Here is a 24,610-nt window from a genome sequence, read left to right as displayed (position 1 = left end):
GATATATTATAACATATTTAATATATATGGGAATGCCTGCCATCTAGGGGAAGGGGTGGAGGGAAGGAGGGGAAAAATTCGGGACAGAAGGGAATACAAGGGATAATGTTGTTAAAAAATTACCTATGCACATACATATGTACTGTCAAAAAAATGTTATAATTATAAAATTAATTTTAAAAAAAAAGAAAATAAGGAAGCCAAGAAGACATCAGCCAATGATAACTTATGTTTCTTTCTCACCTCTACAAATCTTTTTTTTAACAAATCTTTATTTAATTAAATGTTGCCTTATTTCAAAAATTTTACAATAATTCTTATAAAAGTTTGAATCTGAAAATTTCTCCCTCTCAGTTCATTCTTGAAAAGACAAGATTTGATTTCAAATTTGATATCGAATACAAATGTGAAGTCATGCAAAAATTTCTTCCAAACTCACTCACTCTCTCTCCCTCCCTCCCTATCCCCCTCTCTCTCCTTCTTTCTCTCTCTCCTTTTCTTCTTCTCTCCCTCTCTCTCCCCTCCCCCCCTCTGGAGATGCATAGCATTTTTCATCATGGGTCCTTTGAAACTGTCTTGATCTTTGAAACTGTGTTGATCTCAGCAGTTTGCTGTCTGTACTTCATTCTCAAAGGGGACCATGACACAAGATTGGTGATGCCAAGGCATGCAGGTGAATTGGATTTCATTGAAGAAAGACTGTGTAGTCACCAGTTTCACTTTCTCCTCTGAAGCCCTCTCAGGCCAGTAACTAAAATGACTGGAGATGACCTAAGATGTAGTGATATATCTTAGCCTTTTTAAGCTAAGGTTTTTTACAGGTTTCAGTTTGACTGGGACTATCCCAATTGGAGATAAAGACTAGGTAAGAAACGAAGCAGAGAAAGGCCTATTTTACCTAATTTAAAAATTTTTTTTTTTTTAAAGGTACTATGGAGCTAAGAAAAGTAAAGAGTTGTGTTGCCTAACAGGCCAATTCCAGTTGGGTCCCTAATGGGGCAGCTCCTACTACTACTCACAGAGTTTTGTTTGTTTTGTTATCAAAGGGACATCTAAGAGGTGATACCATGAGCTGCAAGTGAATTGGATTTAAATGAGGGAAGGCTGGGTAAGATCACCTGCCTCACTTTCCCCTCCAGAGCCATCTGGGTCTGTAGCAAAATATAGATCAAGACAACTGGAGATGGCCCTGGATGCAGCGGGAGACCTTGGTCTTGATATATAAAAGAGGTCTTTCTGTGCTTCATTTTTCACCCTGCCTTAATCACTGATTGGGCATGGTCTCAGTCCTATTAAAGACCTTAGCTTAAAAAGGCCAGGTCTCTCACTGCATCTGGGACCATCTCGAGTTGTCCTGATTTATATCTGGCCATTGGATCCAGATGCCTTCAGAAGAGAAAGTAAAAGTTGGTGCCTTTGCACAACCTTCTATCATTGAAACCCAATTCACTTGCATGTCATGGCATCACCTCTCTGATGTCATAGTCCTGTTAGAAAATGAACAACAACTTTCTTTTCTTTTTCTTTCCTCTATCCACACAGGATATCATACACTTACCTGCAGGTGTTCTACTCAAGGGAACATAAATTTTGATCGTTGAAAACTTTGCTTTATCTTTTTTTCTCCTCAGGGAGGGTGAGGGAGAACCCTCTTTTACCTCCCTCTTAGTCTTTAACTTTAACCCTTCCACTTTAGCAAAGAAGTTCTTTTGCTGTGGGCCCACCTGGAGCAAAAAAATGATTTACTGACACAAGCTCGGGGATCCCTGTTGAATTTTTCTTCCTCTTTCATTCAGATTCCTTATGAAATTATGAATTCCATCTTCTAACACGTTATTGATTTGTTTTCAGATGAACTATGCTTGTTTTAATAAAAGATTAACTCATATCTGACAAGCAAAACTTCATCCTTTCTTACTTCTGATTAAGATGGCTTTGTGACTGGGTCCAGAGAAACTCAACTTTCTTACACGTATTCTATTAAAAACCTAAGAAAAATGAAACTGAAGAATGATTAAGAAATCTAGGTCTGATGGTACATGCCCATAATACCTGCCACTAGATGGGGGGAAGAATGAGAGTCTGAGGTGGATGAATTACTTAGATTCAGGAATTGATAACAACAATTAACATTTATATAGCACTAACTATGTGCTAGGTATTGTGTTAAGCACTTTAGAAATAATGCAGATTTGGTTGTCCCCACTAAATCTGGCACCAGTTATGGTGAACCTTCAGGAAAGAGGAGCCACCAGGCTGAGGAGAAATGTAAGCTGTACCAGCTTGGAGAAATGCAGAAAATCAAAGCTTCCATCAAGATCGGCACAGAGGTTAGTACACTATATTTTTAGTTTGGGAAAGACAGGGAGACCTTGTCTAAACAAACAAACAAACAAAAACTTAAAAAAAAAAAAAAAAAAGGGAAATAATAGTAATTACTTTCCTTCGTTCTAGGATGGTACGTAAAAGATAGCTAGCCTGCAGGCAAGAGGACAGGGGTCTTATCAGAAAAGCCAATGTAAACAAGTTAAAGCCCTATAGGTATAGAGAGATAAAGCATTTTTTAAGCACTTAATACAAGCCCATCCTTGGGTTTGGGAAGAAAGAAAGTTAGTACATATATGAAGAGGGAAACTTAAGGAGGCTTAGAAACCTGCAACTACTTTATCACTCTCACCAAAGACACATAGCCAGGAACCACCATTTTTAAGACTAAGATGTTCAGAGGTACTAGTAATCTATCTGATAACATTCTACAGGTCTTTGAATACTATAGTAGTCTGAAACTGTCTGATCCAGGGGACAGCCTGAATCCTAGCAATATTATAAATCTAGTTATAAAAGTAGAATGGAAGCCTATAGCAAGGTTTGAGGTAATTGAGGGGGGGGGAAAGCAATTAAGCAGGAGCATGGGGAAGAATGGAGCCTGGCCCTGGCACAAGTCTTAAATCAGTAATTAAGACATGAGATATGAATAAACAGAAGACACAGAACACAAAGAAAGGTGCCACTAATTATGTTTTTACACTTTAAGTCTAAATCATTTATTCATTTTGATCTTATCTTGATATATGGTGAATATAGTGAGTTTACTGATGGGATAAATAACATAATTAGGTGGATAATAAGGAGGGACAATTGATAAAAGGCTTTTGCTAAATTCAAGTGGACCTTTGTTGTAGTGCTCCTATTTAGTTGAATTCCCACAGCTACTCCTTGAGACAAGCAGGGAGATACATTATCAGGATTATTTTGTAGTTCCTTGTAAATTCCTTGCATTAACAAAATTATAATGAGCCTCACAGTTATTGTATTCAATCAAAAGACCAAGTTATGATGTCAACTCCTGAGGTTATTTTTCTTCTATAAAAGAGCCTACAGATACTTCACTTCTTGCTAATTCCTTTTAGGGTTAACCACTACCACTTCTTTAGGAATTTAGACATCCTTATGGTTGGGCTAATTCATAAGGAACTTATTAACCCCATCTTGTTATGGCTTCTTCCCCCTTTTCAGTGACAAGTTCCATTACAGAACTTAGCCCACACTTCTTCCCCCTTCTTAATGAATAAAACTTCCTTTTGAAAACTAGCTGCTGTAAGTAGCATAATAAAATGTTTTCCTCTTGAGTTGGAGATGGTCTAAACCTACAAATTCTTTTGAGACACTTAACAGCACTGGCCTGAAATTCCAGAGTATTTTTTAGGTTTAACCCTGCTCCCCAATATTTGGTGGACTCTATGAAGAGAGTCCTGAAACCCCACTATATTTTAGGGGGTTCAGCACTTCTACACCTTCATACTCTTCATACCCATATATACATGATTTCTGTCAAATTGCTTTCCAGTTTTCCTGGAAGCTTTTATCAACTTCTGAGGTAATACCCAAAAGCTTAGATCTTTGAGTTTATCAAATATTAGATTACTATGGTCATTTACTACTGCTACTGTGTACTTAATTTATTTCAGTGGATCCACCACTCTATTTCTTAGTCAGTATTAGATTATTTTGACGATTAACACTTGATGATATAGTTTGAAATCTATAACTCCTAGGCTACCTCCATTTTTTTTTTTCAAATTGATATTCTTGATCTTAGGTCTTTTGGATCAATTTTCTTATTTTTTTTCCTAGTTCTATAAAATAATTCTTTGGTAGTTTGGTATGACAATGAACATGTAAATAAATTTAAGTAGAACTGTCATTTTATTATACTGACTCACCCTACCCATAAGAAATTAATGTTTCTCCAAGTGCTTAGATCTGTTTTAATTTGTGTAAAAGTGTTTTATAATTATGTTCACAAAGTCTCTACGTTTTGTCTCAGTAGATAGGTTCCCAAGTATTTTATACTATCAATTGTTATTTTTAAATGGAATTTCTTTTCTATCTCTTTCAGTTGAGTTTTATTGATAGTATATAGAAATTCTAGTCATTTATGTGGTTTATTTTAAATCCTGCTACCATGCTGAAGTTAACTGTTTTAACTAGTTGTTTAACAGACTCCTTATGTTTCTAGAAATGACTTCATAACAATAAGTGATAGTTTTGTTCCTTATTGCCTGTTGTTATTCCTCCAATTTTTTTTTAATCTAATTGTTATAATTAGAATTTCTAATAGAATACTAAAGAATAGTAGTGGTGATAACATTCTTGCTTCACCCCTAATCTTATTAGGAAGGTTTTCAAATTTATCTTTATCACGATAATGCTTATTCTTGGCTTTAAACATATACAATTAAAAGGTATTTATGTATTCCTATGCTTCCCAGTATTTTTCTCAATAGTATATAATTTTTCCAAATATATGTAAAGAAAATTTCTACATTCATTCTATAAGATTTTGTATTCCAAATTTTTTCTTCTCCCTCCTCCCCAAGACAGCAAGCAATCATCAGATTGGTTATATATTACAGTCTTTTAAACATATTTTCCTATTTATCATGCTGTGCAAGAAAAATTAGACACAAAAAGAAAAAAACACAAGAAAATAAAAAACACAAACAAAAAAAAGTGAAAATATTATCCTTTGATCTATATTCAGCCTCCATAGTTCTCTCACTGGATACAGATAGCATTTTACATCCCAAATCTATTGGAATTGTCTTGGATCACTGTACTGCTGAGAAGACCTAAGTCTATCATAGTTGATAATCATATAACCTTGCTCTTACCATGTACAATGTTCCCCTCATTCTGCTTTCTTTAGTCAGCATCAGTTCATGTAAATCTTTCCAGGCTTTTCTGAAATCTGACTGTTTATCATTTCTCACAGACCCAATAATATTCCATTACATTCATATACTGTAATTCAGCCATTTCTCACTCAAGCTTTCTAATATTTTTAATGAAAATGGGCATTGTATTTTGTCAAAGCTTTTTTCTTTTGGCATATATTAAGATATAATATTTCTGGGGGTTTATTACTGATATGGTCAATTATACAGATAGTTTTCTGTATACGGTCAATTACACAGATAGTTTTCCTAATACTGGTCATAGTGTTTGATCTTTGTTTATATACTGTGGATATATTAATAGTGTTTTATTTAAAATTCATTCAGAAATTGGTCTATATTTTTATTCTGTTTTTCATTCTCCCAAGTTTAGGTATTTATGTATAGATATGTATATCAAACAGAATTTGATAGAACTCCTTCATACAGTTTTTCAAATAGTTTCTATAATATTAGGATTGTTACTTAAATTTTTGATATCATTTTTTAAATCAAATTAACCAATGAATTTATCTATTTGGTTATTTTTTATCCATAAAGCCAGCTCCTAGCTTTGTTTATTAGTTCAAAAGTTTGAATTTTTTGTTGTCAATTTATTAATCTTCCTTTAATTTTGTTTTGGTGGTTAAATGAGGAATTTTAATTTATTCTTTTTCTGGTTTTTTCTTTAGTTCTATGTCCAATTCATTAATCTGATCTCTCTTTTACTGATGTATGTGTTTAGTGATATAAATTTTCTCTTAAGTATTGTCTTGGTTTCATACACTGTGGTATATAAAATTTACTGTGAATTTTAACACATTGCCTCATTGTTGTCATTCTCTTTAATGAAATTTAGTGAAGTTACTGATTATTTCTATGATTTGTTTTTTGATTCATTCTTCAGGATTAATTTCCAATTAATTTTTAATCTATGATTCCATGGCCATTTATTATACATAATTTTTAATGTATTATGATCTGAAAAGGTTGTGTTTAACTGCTTTTCTGTATCTGGTTGGGGTATTTATGCCTTAATATATATAATCAATTTTCATGAAGACATCATGTACAGCTAAGAAAAAAAACTATACTCTTTTCTATTCCCATTCAGCTTTCTAAAGAGGTCTATTGTACCTAACTTTTTCTTTCTTCTTCTTCTTCTTCTTTTTTTTTTTTTTTTTTGCTGAAGCAATTGGGGTTAAGTGACTTGCCTAGAGTCACACAGCCAGGAAATGTTAAGTGTATGAGGCCAGATTTGAACTCAGGTTCAAATTTTAGGGCTGATGCTCTATCCACTGTGCCACCTAGCTTTTCTAAGATTTTATTCATCTCTTTCATTCTTTTTCATTTATTTTATGTCTAAATTTATCTGGCCCTGAGATGATAAACTCAGTAGACTTTATTAGAAAACTAGTTTTAAAAAAAAAAAGATATGTTTTATTGTCTATTTTATCTTCCAAATCAAAGATTGATGAAAAATACAAATCCCTTCCATAAGAAATTATATCATCTGGATACAGACTGAAGCATATTATTTTAATTTTTCTTCCTTCCTTCTATCTTTTCTTCCTTTTATAAAATCACCAAGATGGAAATATTTTCCATAATTGCACATGTATAACCTATATCAGTTACCATGTCAGGGAAGGGAGAGGAGAGAAATAAAATTTGAAATTAAAAACTTTGAAAAAAATAAATTTTAAAAAATTTTCAATAGTAATTTATTTTTCCAAATACATGTAGTTTTCAACATTTGTTTTTGTAAGACCTTTGCATTTCAAATTTTTCTTCCTCCCTTGTCTCCTTCCTCTTCCAAATAGCAAGTAATCTGAAATAGATCAAATATGTGCAGTTCTTTTAAACATATTTCCATTTGTCATGTTGTGCAAAATTAAAAAAAAAATCAGACCAAAAGTGAAAAAACCCTGAGAAAGAAAAAACTAAACAAACAAAAAGTGAAAATATTATGCTTCAATCAACATTCCGTCTCCATAGTTCTCTCTCTGGAAGCAGATGGCATTTTCCATCTCAAATCTTTTGCAATTGCCTTGAATTACCACATTGTTGAGAAGAGCCAAGTCTATCACAGTTGATCACCACATAATATTGTTTTTAAAAATGTTAAAAATTGTTTTCACATGAAATTGTGGGGAAATTATTATTTTTTTAAAAATTTTTTGCATTTGCTTTGTCTAAGATAATGATTGCTATCCCTGCCTCTTTTTACTTCAGCTGCAACATAATAGATTCTGTTCTAGGTTCTTAGTTTTATTCTGTGTGTGTATCTCTATTTCAAGTGTTGTTTCTTTTTTTTTTTGGTAAACATTCTGGTTTCTAATTCATTATGCTACCTGCTTTCATTTTATGGATAAGTTCATCCCATTCACATTTATGATTACTAACTAGGCATTTTGCTCCATTCTATTTTCTATTTATCCTTTTCTCTCTTTTTTATCTTGTCCCTTCATGAAAATCCGTTTTACTGTGGACAAATGCCTTCTTTTATCTGCCCTCCCTATTATTAATCCTTCTTGCACTTTCCTCTTTTGCTTGTCTCCTGCCCCTCCTACTTCCCTATTGGTAAGATTGATTTCTATTACCTATTGAATATATGTTTCTATATATATGTATAATGTATATATGTATAAGATACAGATCTAGGGAGGGGTGTGAATGAGTGTGTGTAAATGAAAAGCTTTTATAGTAGAGGGGGAAATGCTTTTGCAATAGAGGGGGAAAAAAAGAAAAGATGTATCTGTGTAAATGTGTGTGTATATATATGCATATATATACACACACACACATATATATATTTACTCACATGTACACACATCTTTTCCCTTTGAATTTAATGAGACTGTTTTAAGTATTGCTGTCATTCCCCACCCCCAACACATTTTTCCTCTCCACTATAAAAACTTCTTTCTATTATCTTTTTTATGAGATAATTTTCCCCAGTACTCTTTCCCTTTCCCCTTTTCCCAGTGCATCCTTTTCTTGTCCATACAATTTTTTAGCATATCAAAAAAATCAAATCACTTCCAAGCCTTCTTTCTATGTTGAATCCTTCTATCTGCTTTAATGACAAAGAAGTTACATTTATCTTCTTTCCATACAGGAAATTAAATAGTTTAAACTTTCTGAGTCTCTTATGATTACTCTTCCAAGTTTACCTTTTTATTTTTGAGTCTTATACTTGAAAGTTAAATTTCTTATTCACTTCTGATCTTTGCCTCAGGAATGTTTCAAAGTCCTCAATTGTTTTTCTTCAAAGAATTACATTCTGATTTGCTTGATTGTAATCCTAGATCTTATACCTTCAGAAATATTATGTTCCATGCATTCTACTTCTTTAATATGGTAACTGTCAAGTCTTCCGTGATCTTAACTATGGTTACATAGTATTTGATTGGTTTCTTTCTGATTGCTTGAAGTACTTTCTCTTTGATCCAGGACATCTGGAATTTGGCTAGAATATTCCTGGGAGTTTTCATTTTGAAATTTCTTCCAGGAGGTAATTGGTTGATTCTTTCAATTTCTATTTTATTACTCTATGATTCTAGGATATCAGGACAGTTTACATTGATGATTTCTTGAACTATGATATCCATGCTCTTTCTTTGATCATGGCTTTCAGATAATTCAATAATTTTTAAAATTATTTCTCCTCAATCTATTTTGTAGGTCAGATTTTTTTTTCAAATAAGATATTTCACATTTTCTCCCATCTTTTCATTCATTTGACTTTTTCTGTTTCTTGATATTTCATGAAGTCATTATCTTCTACTTGCCCAATCCACCTTTTTAAGGAATTATTTTTATCAGTAAATTTTTGTACCTTTTTCCCCACTTTGGTTAATTTTGTTTTTTTAAGAATTTATAGGTACAGCTAGGGTGGTGCAGTGGATAGAATACCAGCCCTGAAGTCAGGAAGACTTGTGTTCAAATATGGCCTCAGACACTTAACACTTCCAATCTGTGTGACCCTGAGCAAGTTACTTAATCCCAATTGCCTCAGCAAAAAAAAAAAAAAGAATTTATATATTATTTTTAAAAACCAGACTACATTGTCTTTTCATTATTTTCTTCCTTTGTTTTAATGTCTTTACCTAATTTTTCCTCTGCCACTCTTGTTTGATTTTGAAAATCAATTTTTAGCTCTTCTAAGATTTCTTGTTGAGTGTATACCCAATTTAATTTTTTTTCCACTGCAGATTTGCCAGTAGCTGTTTTGACTACAATGTCTTCAAAGTTTTTGTCTTGCTTTTTTCTGTCCCCGTAGTAACTTTTTATGGTCAGACTGCCTTTTTTTTTTTGGGGGGGGTTGTTTTCTCATTTTTTCAACCCTATTTCTTGATTTTGAATTTATCTTAAAATTGGGCATTGTTCCTTGGTGATGGTGGTAAGGTGCAGAGGAGGAAATGAAGGAGAGAAAAGGAATTGTCTCAATCTTCAAAAATTTTTGCACTCCTGTTTTTAGAACTAATTCTGGGGGTTTGGAGATTTTCAGGGCTTCTAAGGTGGAAAGGTGTGGTTGTTGCTCTCCTGGTCTGCACTTCTGTCTGTGCCTAGGAAGGGTCCTTGATCCTTGGAATTACAATTGATAACGTTCCTCAAGGTCCCCGATTCCTTGTAACAAAATCTGATACGTCCCTCAGGGTTTCCACTCCATTTTTGATTAAAAATTCTCCTCTTCATCTTTGGACTATGATCCCAAAGTGGGTAATAAGCAAACTGTTGCCCCTCAGGTTCCCACTCCCTCTTGCCTAAAAGTGTTCCTCTCAGCCTTTGAACTTTTTCTCAGAAGTGGATATAGGTAATGGAGTTTCCGAACTTGTCTGGTCACAAGTTTCCCTGTAATTTATTTCTCACCATTTGCCAGGTCCTAGCTGCTTTTCTGTCACTAACACCACATACTTCTACTATTGGTTCAATCATGTAGCTTTCAGGTCAGCTTTCTCTCACAAATCCCTCTTCCCAATCTCCTAAATTGTCTTAGGCTAAATTTTTTTTTCTTTTTCAAACCTTTTTGTTGGCTCTACTACTCCAAAATTTTATTTGAGGCATTAAAGTTGTTTACAAGGGAAGGTTGGGAGATCTCAACTGCTTGCTGAGGTCCACCCACCTCTATAAAATTTTTATGAGAATAGTCTATGTGAATTAAAGATATCTTTTACCAAAATGAGATATACCAAAGATATCCTTTACCTATTGTGAAGTTTTGTTGACAATTTTCCACAACACAATTCAAAAGTAAAATGATTAAAAGGTATAGAAAACACAGGATCCCTTTGTACTTGATGTTTGCTGATTATTTTAAAAATCTGATTTAATGACTAAAACACAATCTTAAAGACTATATCTTAACAAGATATCTTGCAAGTAAACATTAAGACCATATAAAATTTCCTCATGGATAAAACCATAAAGATAATATTTATTCAACAATCTTTGATTATCAATGTTAAATGAGACACAGAAGATGGAAATATATGCTCAATTTTCACTTAAATATATCAATCAGTATTTTTCACTGTCAAAGAATAAAGCCTGCGAAGAGTTCAAAGAGTTAATTCTACAGGTAATAGTGAAATCTTTCAGGAAGATGCTGCACTGACATTCAGAAAAGACAAAAAGATTTAGATGATGTACTCCAGTATGTTGAACTTACAAGAAAGACAGGGAGAAAAATCACCAAAAAAAAAACACCAAAAAAAATTAATCAATTCAAATTTATACTAATGAAAGATGTATGTGGGTACATGTTTAAATTGAATTCCATAGATTTAATTATCATTTCAATGCTGATGATTCATAAATCTACTTATCTAATTCTAATCTCTCTGTAACTTCCAGTCTCCTTTCCAACTGTTTATTCAATATCTCTCACTAGTCTTCTTTAGTAGAGTGCTTTCTTCTATCATCCTTACTCTTTTACCAATATTCAATCTCTCCTTGTCTACTGACTGCCTACAAACACACACACACACACACACACACACACACACACCCTTCATCCTTCAAAAAAAAAAAAAAAAAGTCATCACTTGTTTGGTCCATCCCCAGTACCGATAATTATCAACCCATCTTTCCATCCTTTCATTTCTAATAATCCTGAAAATGTTGGCTACAATCAGTTTTCCTACTTCTTTCCTTGCCCTCTTTTTAATTTCTGCAGTCTGGTTTCTGATTTCATCATTCAATGAAAACATAGCTCTCTGTAGAGTTATCAATAGTTTCTTAATTGCCAAATCTAATAACTATTTCTCAATCCTCATTCTTCTTGAATTCTCTGCAGCCTTTTATATAGCTAATCTCTTTCTGCTCTCTGATTCCTCTTCTTTGTCTGACTGTTCACTCCTTTTCAATTTCCTTTGATGGATCCAGATTGTACCCACTAGCCATGGATATCTGCTTTAAATTCTGATGTACTCTTCTTTTCTCTCTATACTATTTTATTCACTACTTCTCTTTTCTCTATATACTATTTTATTCACTGATTTCATCAGTTTCCAAAGTTTTAATTATCGTTTCTATGCAGATGATTCCCAGATTAATTTATCCATTTCTTACCTAACTCCTATTCTTCAGCGTGACATCTCCATCTGCCTATTGGATCTCAAATTGGATGTTTCCTAGACATCTTAAATTCAACATATCCAAAACGGAACTTTTTATTGTTCTACCAAAACCTTTCCCTCTTCTAACTTCCTTATTACTATTATAAGAGGGCACCATCACAGTCAAAAAGGCTTACAACTTAGGTATCATTCTTGACTCCTCACTTCCAATCAACTGCCAAGTCTGATTGTTTCTACCTGGGCAACACATCTTACATATGGTTCCTTCTCTCCTCTAATTACTACCACCATCCTGCTGTAGGGCCTTATGACTTTATACTTTGTATATTGTAATAACCCATAGGTTGTTCTTCCCGGCTTGGGTCTCTTCTCACTCCAGTCCATCCTTTAATCAGTCATCAAATTACTTTTCTTAAAGGAAAAATTAGAACATGTCACCCAATCCTGTGTGGTACTCAAAGTTCTTCACAAACTAGGCCCCAGCTGCCTTTCCAGTCTTCCTAAATTTCCTCCTCTACCTACTCTCAATCTCCAATTCAGTGACAGTGGCCTCCTTTTGGTTCTTTGCATATTCCCAGGTTCTGGGCATTTTCAATGGGTAGCCCCCATTATCAGAGTACTCTCCCTCCTCATCTCTGTCTTCTGTTTTTCTAGATTCTTAAAATCCCAGCTAAAATCCTACCAGAAATCTTTCCTTCCTTTTTACAACCTGGCCTCTTCCAACCTTTCCAGAACTCACTCTTATACTATAGTCTCTTCCACATACTCTACAGTTAAAAGAGTTTTCTTCAAACTTGACATTGCCATCTCCTGATTCAAGGTCTTTTAATGACTATCTCCTATGCAGAAATTACTCTGCAGCTTTACTTTTTCCCAGGCTTATCTGAAAACAAAAACCCTTTCATCATTTCTTATAGCATAACAGTATTCCATCAATTTTCCAATTGATAGATACTTCCTCAATCTCCTGCCACTACAAGAAAAAAAGCCATAAACAATTTTGTCCATCCTGAGTTAAGAGTTTGTTTTGTTTAGGAATAATTCCTCTCAAATTCACTAACTATATGAGGAAAACTACAAAACACTTTCCACACAAATAAAATCAGATCTAAACAACTGGAAAAATATTAAGTGCCCTTGGATAGGTCGAGAGAATATAATAACAGTACTCTCTAAACTAATCTATTTATTTAGTGCTATACCAATCAGACTCCCAAGAAAGTATTTTAATAACCTAAAAAAAAAACCCACAAAATTCATCTGGAAAAACAAAAGGTCAAGAATTACAAGAGAACTAAAAAAAAAAAATCAAATGAAGGTGGCCTAGTTGTACCTAATCTAAAACTATATTATAAAGCAGCGGTTACCAAAACTATTTGGTATTGGCTAAGAAATAGACTAGTTGATCAATGGAATAGGTTAGGTTAACAGGACAAAATAGTCAATTACTATAGCAACTATAGTTTGTTTGACAAACCCAAAGACCCCAAATTTTGGGATAAGAATGGAACTGCTGGGAAAATTGGAAATTAGTATGGCAGAAACTAGGCACTAACCCACACTTAACAAAGATAAGATCAAAATGAGTTCATGATCAAGGCATAAAGAATGAGATTATAAATAAATTACAAGAACATAGGATAGCTTACCTCTCTGACCTGTGGAAGAGGAAGGAATTTGTGACCAAAGAATTACTAGAGATCATTATTGATCACAAAATAGAAAGTTTTGATTATACCAAGTTAAAAAGCTTTTGTACAAACAAAACTAATGCAGACAAGATTAAAAGGAAAGCAATAAACTGGGAAAACATCCTTACATTTAAAGATTCTGATAAAGCCCTCATTTCCAAAATATATAGAGAATTGACTCAAATTTATAAGAAATCAAGCCATTCTCCAATTGATAAATGGTCAAAAGATATGAAGAGACAATTTTCAGATGATGAAATTGAAACAATTTCTACTCATATGAAAAGGTATTTCAAATCATTATTGAGCAGAGAAATGCAAATTAAGACAACTCTGAAATACCACTACACACATGTCAGATTGACTAAGATGACAGGAAAAGATAGTGACAAATGTTGGTGGGGATGTGGGAAAACTGGGACACTGATATATTGTTGGTGGAGTTGTGAACGGATCCAAACATTCTGGAGAGCAATTTAGAACTATGCTCAAAAAGTTGTCAAACTGTGCATACCCTTTGATCCAGTAGGGTAGTACTACTGGGCTTATATCCCAAAGAGATATTAAAGAAGAGAAAGGGACCTGTATGTGCAAAAATGTTTGTGGCAGCCCTTTTTTGTAATAGAAACTGGAAATTGAATGGATGCCCATCAATTGGAGAATGGTTGGGTAAATTGTGGTATATGAATGTCATGGAATATTACTGTTCTGTAAGAAATGACCAGCAGGATGAATACAGAGAGGCTTGGAGAGACTTACATGAACTGATACTAAGTGAAATGAGCAGAACAAGGAGATCATTATATACTTCAACAACAATACTTTATGAGGATCAATTCTGATGGAAATGGATATCTTCGACAAAGAGAAGATCTAATTCAGTTCCAATTGATCAATGATGGACAGAATCAGCTACACCCAGAGAAGGAACACTGGGAAATGAGTGTGGACTACAATATAGCATTTATACTCTGTTATTGTTTGCTTGCATTTTTGTTTTTCTTCCCAGATTATTTTCACCTTCTTTCTAAATCTAATTTTTTTAGTGTAGCAAGCCAACTGTATAAATATGTATACATATATTGTATTTAACATATACTTTATATATTTAATATGTATGGAACTACCTGCCATCTAGGGGAGGGGATGAGGGGGGAATCTGGGGAAAAGTTGGGACAGAAGTTTTTGCAAGGGTCAATGTTGAAAAATTACCCATGCATATGTTTTAATCAATAAAAAGCTATAATTTTTTTAAAAAGGAATAATTCCTCTCTTTATCAGAAAAAAAATTGTCATGCTGATGTTTCAGGCTAAGATTTTTTTCCCATCATAGTCAAGAGTATGTTAACCTAACAAAGCACACATTAGAACATACCATATAGGCTGAAGAGATGTTTAATATCTGGCCAGGTAAGCAGATGCTGCAAAACGTCATCCAAATCATCTACTTTTTTCCCATCTTTTTCTGGCCAGGACTTAGAGATTACCGCAGAAACAAGAGTTCCAAACTTCCTGAGGTTGTGAGAATATAACAGATCAAGGATGTTGGTCTTAGACTACAAAAGAAATAAAACAGAGAAGACAAAACAAAATGGATCTTAGAAAAAAGTAAAGTCATTAACTTAAAGAAAATTCAGGAGTCTAAAAGAAAATCTATTTAACATGGTCAATAAGCCATAAGGAAAGTAAAATTTGTTTGTTTGAACTCATCTGTTTATGCGTGCTGCCTCTCTCCCTCCCTTTCTCTTATTATTAGAGATATGAAGAGTTGAGGGGGGAAAAAAACCCTTAATTTTGGAGAAAATAGCCATCTCAAAACAGTTTTGTTTTCTACTTTCCAGTCAAAAAATAGATCAAAAAATGAAGGGGAAAAAAAAAAAAAACAACAAATGCATGCAATTCTCTATTAATTTTTTAGAGGTTCGGGGTAGCTAAGTGATGCAGTTGATAGAGCACCAGTCCTGAAGTCAGGAGGACCGGAGTTCAAATCTGGTCTCAGACACTTAACACTTCCTAGCAGTGTGACCCTGGGCAAGTCACTTTACCCCAATTACCTCAGCAAAATAAATAAATAAATAGATAGACAAATAAATAAGTAAACTTTAAGAGCTTTTCTTTGCATATTCCTACTTAATATACAGGATCATCTTAATGAAAAAAATTGTTGTTATGCTGTATTATATATGTACATCAAATCTGTAAAGAGTGCTTCAAACTAAAATATAATATTAATTTTTTCCAAAATTTCAATCTCTTGCTTCACCTCACTCTTTGAATCTTCTTTCTCACTGTCTTCAAATTTTGGGAAATTTTCCTCCCTAACTATAAAATAAATTTGTATTCTGATGTTTAAAAAGTCAAAGAGAATTTTACATGAGAAAATATGGGGACAGACATACTAATACATACATTTTTGTAGAGCTATAAATTGATCAACTATAATGAACAACAATTTGTAATTAATTTCTTTTTTAAAGGGATAAAATTTTCATAAATTCCCAGACATTTTATTACTACACAAATACAGGAAGGATGTTAAAGACAGAAAGAAAAGTCCCAATTACAAAAAAATAGTCATAACTTATTTGTATTAATAAAAACTGTAAATAAAATAATAGGAGATGCTAAATAAATTGAAATATATGAATAGAGTTGAATATTCTTGTGCTACAAGAAACACTAAATAAGAATTTAGCCAAACACAGAAAAACACACTGAACTGATATAAAGCAAGTAGAACTAGGAAAATCATATGCACAATGACTATACCTATGTCAATAAAAAGAACAACAAAATAGAGAAACCTGACCAAGTTTTGCTCTGGAGAATAGTAAAGAAAAACGTACCTTCCTATTTGCAATGGTGGTGAATTACTAGTGTGGAATACTGCATGTACTCTCAGAAATAGTCTAGGTATTCATGGGTTTTGCCAAATTGCCTTTTTTCTCCTTTTACAAAATTTTTGTTACAAGAGATGGTATAAGTAGAAGGGGGGGAAGAAAATGAGATGAAACAACAAAAAATATCAATTAAAAAATTAGCTACAGATAAATCTCTAGAAGATAACCCTTATCAGTTGCCCTTATTGAAGGAGAAAACAAAATGGTGGATAAATCTAACATGAATAAATTAAACAAAGCATATTATGTTGATTTTTAGAGTTTGCTCAAGAACATAATTTTCATAGCAATTCTTTTGATTATAGCAATCATTTCATAAAACAATAAAGGAAACCTGGGAATGAACATGAATATAAGCTAATGCAAAGTGAAATGAACAGAATTAGGAAAACACTGTACACAGTGAAAGCTATATTGTAATGATAATTATAAAAGACTTACCTACGCTGATCAATACAATGAATAAAATGATCTGTGCTAATTCTAAAGGACTCTGATAAAAAATGCTATCTATCCATCTCCAGAGAAAAAATGGTGAACTCAAGTATAAATTGGAACTTATTTTCTTTCACCCGATTTTTTTTTTTTGCCCCTGTAACATGGCTAATGTAGAAATGTGTTTTGCACAACTTTATAATATAATGGATATTTTTTCTTGCCTTCTCAAATGAGTAGGGGAGAGATAAGAGGAAGAGAGAGAATTCAGAACTAAAAATAAAAAAAATTAAAAATAAAGTAAAAGTTTTTTGGTTTTTTGTTTTTGTTTTTTTTAATGCAACATCTTTTCTATTTCATTAAGGGAAAAACATTAGTAGACCATTATTTCCTTAAGTGATTAAAACAAAATGAAATGAGACTAAGAAAAGATATTATATCATCTGCCTCTATCACTTAAGAACCTCTAAGCTCTTCGTGGATGAACTTCTCTAGACATTTAAATCAACCTACATTTGAAGAGAAAATAAGAAGTAAACGTGTACTTCACGCATAATCTCTCATGAGAAATATTAGAAATAATTTAACATTTTTAATTCAATTTTTAAAATATTAGAAATAATTTAACAGAAGCTGATTAAAAATGAAAGGTATTTGTGGAAGACATAGTAATGTAACAGAAATACTATTTACACCAAAGAGAATTCATCAGTGGAAAGATAATACAAACTAGTGAAAATAAGTTAATATTTTCATTCCAGAAGATAGCCATAATCCCCAAATATTTTTCTGTTAGAGGTGTGGTTGGCTACCTGGCAGACTGGGCTCACAGCTTCAATAGCACAGGTCTCAAAGCTCTTAACAATACAGCTGTCTACTTTTTTAAGGTGGTCATGATAACTGCAGTATAACATGATCTGCTGAACTGGTTTCTCCTGTAGGAACATAACATGAGATTTAAGTGGAATTAAAAGCTATCAAGAAAGAGGTTCCGTTATAGCAAATGAGTTTTACATTACCCCAAAAAGAATCCCAAGAATCTTTATACCTGCTTTATTCTTCCTTCCATTTCACTAAGTAATGACTTTTTCCATTCCTCAGAAAGATGTTCATCAGGAAAGTTGATTTTTACAAACTCACTCCAAGCCTACAAAACATTTACAAACGTATATATACAATGGTAAACATGTAAAATACAATTAGAGCAAAAAATAAGTAGTAAAGGAGTTATTAATGCTTTTGCACAACAACAGAGTACTGAATTACCATATATTTAAAACTAAAAGAGACTTTTAAGATCACCTAGCATCGCCCTTTCATTTTATAGCTGAAGAAACTGAGGCTCAAGAAAGATTAGATAGTAGAAGGGCTGGAAGAAAAACAAATGAGACATACACATGTATATGCCTCCTCTACCCAGAAAGGTAGCATTACATACCAGAAATGGAAACTGACTAAACATTAGGTCAAGATTATATAGTTCTAGCTTTTTCATTTAGTAATCATGTAAGCTTGAGCAAATCACTTGTCTGAGATAATTTCCTTATCTTTAAAATGAAGATACACCATCCACCCCAACTACTTCACAGGCTAATTGAGAAAACAAATGAAGTAATATACATATATATATATGTATATATATACATATATATATATAATGTACAATGAGAACTGTAATCTAATAACTATATACATGTATATTATAGTTTTTTATCTTGAAAAAGCTCTTAATTTCATTGTCCTTCCCTTCAATTATACTCCTAAATATTTTCATACCTTTATTTTCCTTTATCAACAGATTTCTGAAAATACAATACTGAAACTCTACTTTTATTTCTCCACTAACCATTTATACCTTCATCCTTCAATTTAGTTTTCAGCTCCCATGACTCTATTGAAACCATGCTTTTGGAAGACCACTTAATAACCAAATACATTGGTCTTTTCTTCAGTTTTTTTTTTTTTTTTTAATTTGACTTCTCTATACCCTCTACAACTCTTGACCAATCCACTTTTTTGAAAAGCCTTCTTTTCTTAACCAGAAGATATTACACTGGGTTAGTTCTCTCACCTCTCTAATTGATCCCTCAGTATCCTATTCCTTCTTTCTCTTTTTACTCTCTTTCATGAATATCTCCTGGGAATCCATTTCTCTTTTCAATGTAGATTACTTCCTAATCTCTCTCCCCAGTTCCATCTCCTATTCTAACCCATAATTTCACATCAACAACTACTTGATCAACTTGTCCACATGGATATAACTCAATACTTCAAAGTTCTCTATATATTATTTCCCAATTTCTGTCACTATCATTTTTGTTTTCACTCTTCTGTCTCCTTATATTAGGTACCAAGTTTTAGAGATTCTTTTTTGCTGTTATTATTCTCAATTTTTAAAAAGTATTTTTATTATGAATTTATGGACAAATGTAAACATACGTACAAAGAACAAAAAAGGATTATAATCTCTTTCTCTATGAAGTTTTTCTTGTCTCACAAAGGTTTAATTCCCAGCAGCCTTCTAAATGGGTTTCCCTGCCTCCAGTCTCTCTTTACATCTAAATACTTGTTTAGCTGCCACAAATATGGTTTTGATGATGCTACCTATCCTACTCAGAAACATTCACTGACTCCAGAAATACTTACCATAAGCTCATCAGTATAAGAGAGATATGAACTACATTGCTTAAGAAGGCCTTCTTTTAAAATGCTCCGGAACCAGTTTTTGGTAGTGGTCAGAGTTTCTTGAAATAGTTCTTTCACAGAAATGATGTTCCCATTTTCAATGTTTACCTTATCATTGGGATCCTAATATTGCATGAGAAATAAAAATAAATTGTGTTAAAATCTATAATAGTGCCAACTTTTCAAGAGGTACTTAATGAGTACTCAAAATTGAATTTATATCCAAGTATCTATGTACAAACATATTTACATCACAACAGCTAAATTTGAAACATACATTAAATCCTCTGGAAAGAAAGGAGAAAATGGAAACGGACTAAGATAGGCAAGAATATAAAGGAAAGGAATGTGTGGTGATGCTATCCCAGAGAAGTGTAAACTGATATTATAGAAACAAAACTCCCAGTTATGAAAAGGCTTCTTAAAGAGAAAAAAAGATTTCTTAAAATCTCTTCCTTTTAATTAATTAATTATACTGTATTATAGTAAACTATAATTTAGCAATTTGATAAAACAACAACTCACATTTAATGTTACTTTAAGGTTTGCCTTTCCTCTTCTTAATAATAGAGCAAACAAGTGCTATGATAATCCTTCTCAAACTATTCCCTTTCTTGAAAAGGTCAGAAAATAAGTAATGACATATCTCTACCATCCCATATAAGTTACAAGAACACTTCACTTACCCCCAAAAGTGTAAGTCTGATCATCATAGAAATAATCTTTGCAGATAAGACAGGCAATCCACAAAATTTTAACACTTCTGTTTTTTTGCAAACAGCTTCATGAAATTTTAAGCAGACAGTAAAGTAGGGCTCTAACATGTGTACCTGAATCCTATTAAAAAAAAAAAGAAGTTAAAAGGGGAAACTGTTAAGGAAGCATGATAAAGAGAATAATAGAACATTAATTATCATGATTCTGGTTTCTTTACATGAGAAAAAAGATAAATTGATAGTCAGATCCAGCAAGTTATTTTATCACATATTTAAATATCTGGAAAAAGGATTCAGCAGCCTATAAAGATCTAGATAAGCTAATACAGAAAATTCTTTTATTTTTCTTTGGTAGATACAAGATTTAATTTTTAAATAGAAGTTCTAAGTGTTTCTGAGCTGGGCTGCTTGGTTCATTTTTAGTATACAAGTATTTTGGGGGCAGAAATATGAGATTTTATCCTCTATCTTAATAATAGAAAATTATTAATAAATATGGGGAGAGAAAGTAGTCTAAGAGAAAGAAACAACAGAGCAAGAGAGACACTTCTGTACTTTTATTTTCAGTTCTAAGGTTATCTCAAATGTTCAGTCAAAAGAAATCAAAGGAGTTGTCTTAGAACTTTTAACATTACTTTAAGAAGAGACAATGTAAAGATGGTTAAACAGACAGAATACCTGACTGGGAAAGTAGAAAGACCTGGATTGAGATTCTGCCTGAAATATGCAGGCAGAATGACTCTGAGAAAGCTACATTAAGTAGCTCAGATTCCACTCCCTCAGGCCTTATTTCTATCTTTTCTTTTTGCCAGACCAGTACAATGGAAAATGGGAAAGCTCCATGTGTGAAAGCAGGTCCTTCATTCTCAAAGTGAACCAAAGATATCAAGAGGGTAATGTCTGGATTTGCAGATGAATTGCATGTGAGTGAAACTGATGGGGGTTGAGGTCCCTTTAAGATTCCTTTCTAATGCCCAACCCTGCCATGGCTAAAGAAGCTAGGATCTTTTGATTCACAAATCCTGGTCAAAAAGGACCCTTTTGAATTCCAATGATATCCAGGCTTTCCCAGCCCCCACAGGATCTGAGCTAACTTGAGCTTTCCCAGCCCCCACTATCTGCTCAGGTTTCCCCAATCCCCACAAACAGCTTCTTCCTTATCTAAAAACCCATTGAATTCTATTCAATGCTAACCCAGGCTAAAGCCAGCCAGGAGCCTGGGACTCCACCCACCTTCAAGATCATAAAAAGGAAACTCTGGAGTCCATACCTTGCAGGAGCCCAAACATGGCATTCTTACATCAGCCCTGCCAAGGGTTCCTGTCCGTCCGGCTACCAACTCTGGCCCTGTCATTTTTCTACCTTTACCCTTACTTCCAAATCCCTACAATAAACCTATTTTTAAAAATCAATAAAGGTTTTCGGGCTTGTAAATTCCTTTGAAGGGGACTCTGCGCCCTCACTAGACTTTCCCCCTTTCCTAACTCTCATCAAAAGGGAAACTGTGGACTTCTCAGAATAATAACTTTGATAGTATAAACTCAGCATTAAGGATCCATTTAATTATGAAGGAGAAGAGCAAAGATTTACTCTTCCACCAGAAATTATCTGAGGTAATCTCTTTTAACGCTTGTTAAACTGCTAGAAGAAAAAAAAAAAAAACCTGACCAATTGTTTAATGGCCTGGAGATATCCGAGAAGTCTCCAAACTGGCTATCTCTATTTGTTGATTGAAAAAAATCTGAAGTGGGCTGGTTTAATATTAGGAAAACTATTAATATAATTGACCATATTAATAATCAAATTAATAAGAACCATATGATCATCTCAATAGATGCAGAAAAAGCATTTGACAAAATCCAACATCCATTCCTACTAAAAACTCTTGAGAGTATAGGAATAAATGGATTATTCCTTAGAATAATCAGGAGTATATATTTAAGACCGTCAGTAAGCATAATATGCAATAGAAATAAACTGCAACCTTTCCCAGTAAGATCAGGAGTGAAACAAGGTTGCCCACTATCACCATTACTATTCAATATAGTACTAGAAACGCTAGCCTCAGCAATAAGAGCCGAGAAAGAGATTCAAGGAATTAGAGTAGGAAATGAGGAAATTAAACTATCACTTTTTGCAGATGACATGATGGTATACTTAGAGAACCCCAAAGACTCTGCTAAAAAGCTACTAGAAATAATTCAAAATTTCAGCAAAGTGGCAGGATACAAAATAAATCCACATAAATCCTCGGCATTTTTATATATCACTAACAAAATGCAACAGCAAGAGATACAAAGAGAAATTCCATTCCAAACAAATGTTGAGAGTATAAAATATTTGGGAATCCATCTACCAAAGAAAAGTCAGGAATTATATGAGAAAAATTACAAAACACTTGCCACAAAAATAAAATCAGATTTAAATAACTGGAAAGACATTCAGTGCTCTTGGATAGGCCGAGCGAATATAATAAAGATGACAATACTCCCCAAACTAATCTATTTATTTAGTGCTATACCAATCAGACTCCCAAGAAACTATTTTAATGACCTAGAAAAAATAACAACAAAATTCATATGGAAGAATAAAAGGTCAAGAATTGCAAGGGAACTAATGAAAAAAAACTCAGAGGAAGGTGGTCTAAGTGTACCTGATCTAAAGCTATATTATATAGCAGCAGTCACCAAAACCATTTGGTATTGGCTAAGAAATAGACCGGTAGATCAGTGGAACAGATTAGATACAAAGGACAAAAAAGGGTACATCTATAGCAATCTAATCTTTGACAAACCCAAAGATTCCAACATTAGGGATAAAAATTCATTATTCGGAAAAAACTGTTGGGAAAACTGGAAATTAGTATGGCAGAAATTAGATATGGATCCACACTTAACACCATATACCAAAATAAGATCAAAATGGGTCCATGATTTAGGCATAAAGAGGGAGATAATAAATAGATTAGAGGAACAGAGGATAATCTACCTCTCAGACTTGTGGAGGAGGAAGGAATTTATGACCAGAGGAGAACTAGAGATCATTATTGATCACAAAATAGAAGATTTTGATTACATCAAACTAAAAAGTTTCTGTACAAATAATACTAATGCAAACAAGATTAGAAGGGAAGTAACAAATTGGGAAAATATTTTTAAAAACAAAGGTTCTGACAAAGGTCTCATTTCCAAAATATATAGAGAACTGACCCTAATTTATAGGAAACCAAACCATTCTCCAATTGATAAATGGTCAAAGGATATGAACAGACAATTCTCAGAGGAAGAAATTAAAACTATTTCCACTCACATGAAAGAGTGTTCCAAATCACTACTGATCAGAGAAATGCAAATTAAGACCACTCTGAGATACCACTACACACCTGTCAGATTGGCTAAGATGACAGGAACAAATAATGACAAATGTTGGAGGGGATGTGGGGAAATTGGGACACTAATACATTGCTGGTGGAGTTGTGAAAGAATCCAGCCATTCTGGAGAGCAATCTGGAATTATGCCCAAAAAGTTATCAAACTGTGCATACCCTTTGACCCAGCAGCGCTACTACTGGGATTATATCCCAAAGAAATACTAAAGAGCGGAAAGAAACATATATGTGCCAAAATGTTTGTGGCAGCTCTTTTTGTTGTAGCTAGAAACTGGAAGATGAATGGATGTCCATCAGTTGGAGAATGGTTGGGTAAATTGTGGTATATGAAGGTTATGGAATATTATTGCTCTGTAAGAAATGACCAGCAGGAGGAATACAGAGAGGCCTGGAGAGACTTAAATCAACTGATGCTGAGTGAGATGAGCAGAACCAGAAGATCACTGTACACTTCAACAACAATACTGTATGAGGATGTATTCTGATGGAAGTGGAAATCTTCAACATAAAGAAGATCCAACTCACTTCCAGTTGATCAATGATGGACAGAGGTAGCTACACCCAGAGAAGAAACACTGGGAGGGGAATGTAAATTGTTAGCACTAATATCTGTCTGCCCAGGTTGCATGTACCTTCGGATTCTAATGTTTATTGTGCAACAAGAAAATGATATTCACACACATGTATTGTACCTAGACTATATTGTAACACATGTAAAATGTATGGTATTGCCTGTCGTCGGGGGGAGGGAATAGAGGGAGGGGGGGTAATTTGGAAAAATGAATACAAGGGATAATATTATAAAATATATATATATGTATATATATATATATATATATATATATATATATATATATATATATATATATATATGAAAAAAAAAAAAATCTGAAGTAAAATAAACCGAGTTATTTTAGAAACTTTTAATCCCTCTGACTTACCTCTAAGTAAATCTCCTTAGATACCTTTAACCCCTCTGGCTTAATTAATTATTA

The 24,610-nt window shown here is 33.3% G+C and overlaps 1 protein-coding gene across 1 annotated transcript in view; it reads right to left on the bottom strand.

Moving 5' to 3' along the window:
• The window catches only part of RNF213 (ring finger protein 213), a 167,639-nt gene that overhangs the window by 84,315 nt on the left and 58,714 nt on the right, over positions 1–24,610 (bottom strand). The window contains 5 exon segments of the mRNA XM_074260355.1: positions 14,867–15,047; positions 17,639–17,761; positions 17,875–17,973; positions 19,473–19,634; positions 20,198–20,348. Of these exon segments, the coding sequence (XP_074116456.1) occupies positions 14,867–15,047; positions 17,639–17,761; positions 17,875–17,973; positions 19,473–19,634; positions 20,198–20,348 (716 nt within the window).

This window comes from Sminthopsis crassicaudata, chromosome 4 (genome assembly GCF_048593235.1).
Source record: "Sminthopsis crassicaudata isolate SCR6 chromosome 4, ASM4859323v1, whole genome shotgun sequence".
Lineage (NCBI taxonomy): Eukaryota > Metazoa > Chordata > Mammalia > Dasyuromorphia > Dasyuridae > Sminthopsis > Sminthopsis crassicaudata.
Note: the sequence above shows the minus strand (reverse complement) of the source record. Positions and strands in the feature narration are given on the sequence as shown.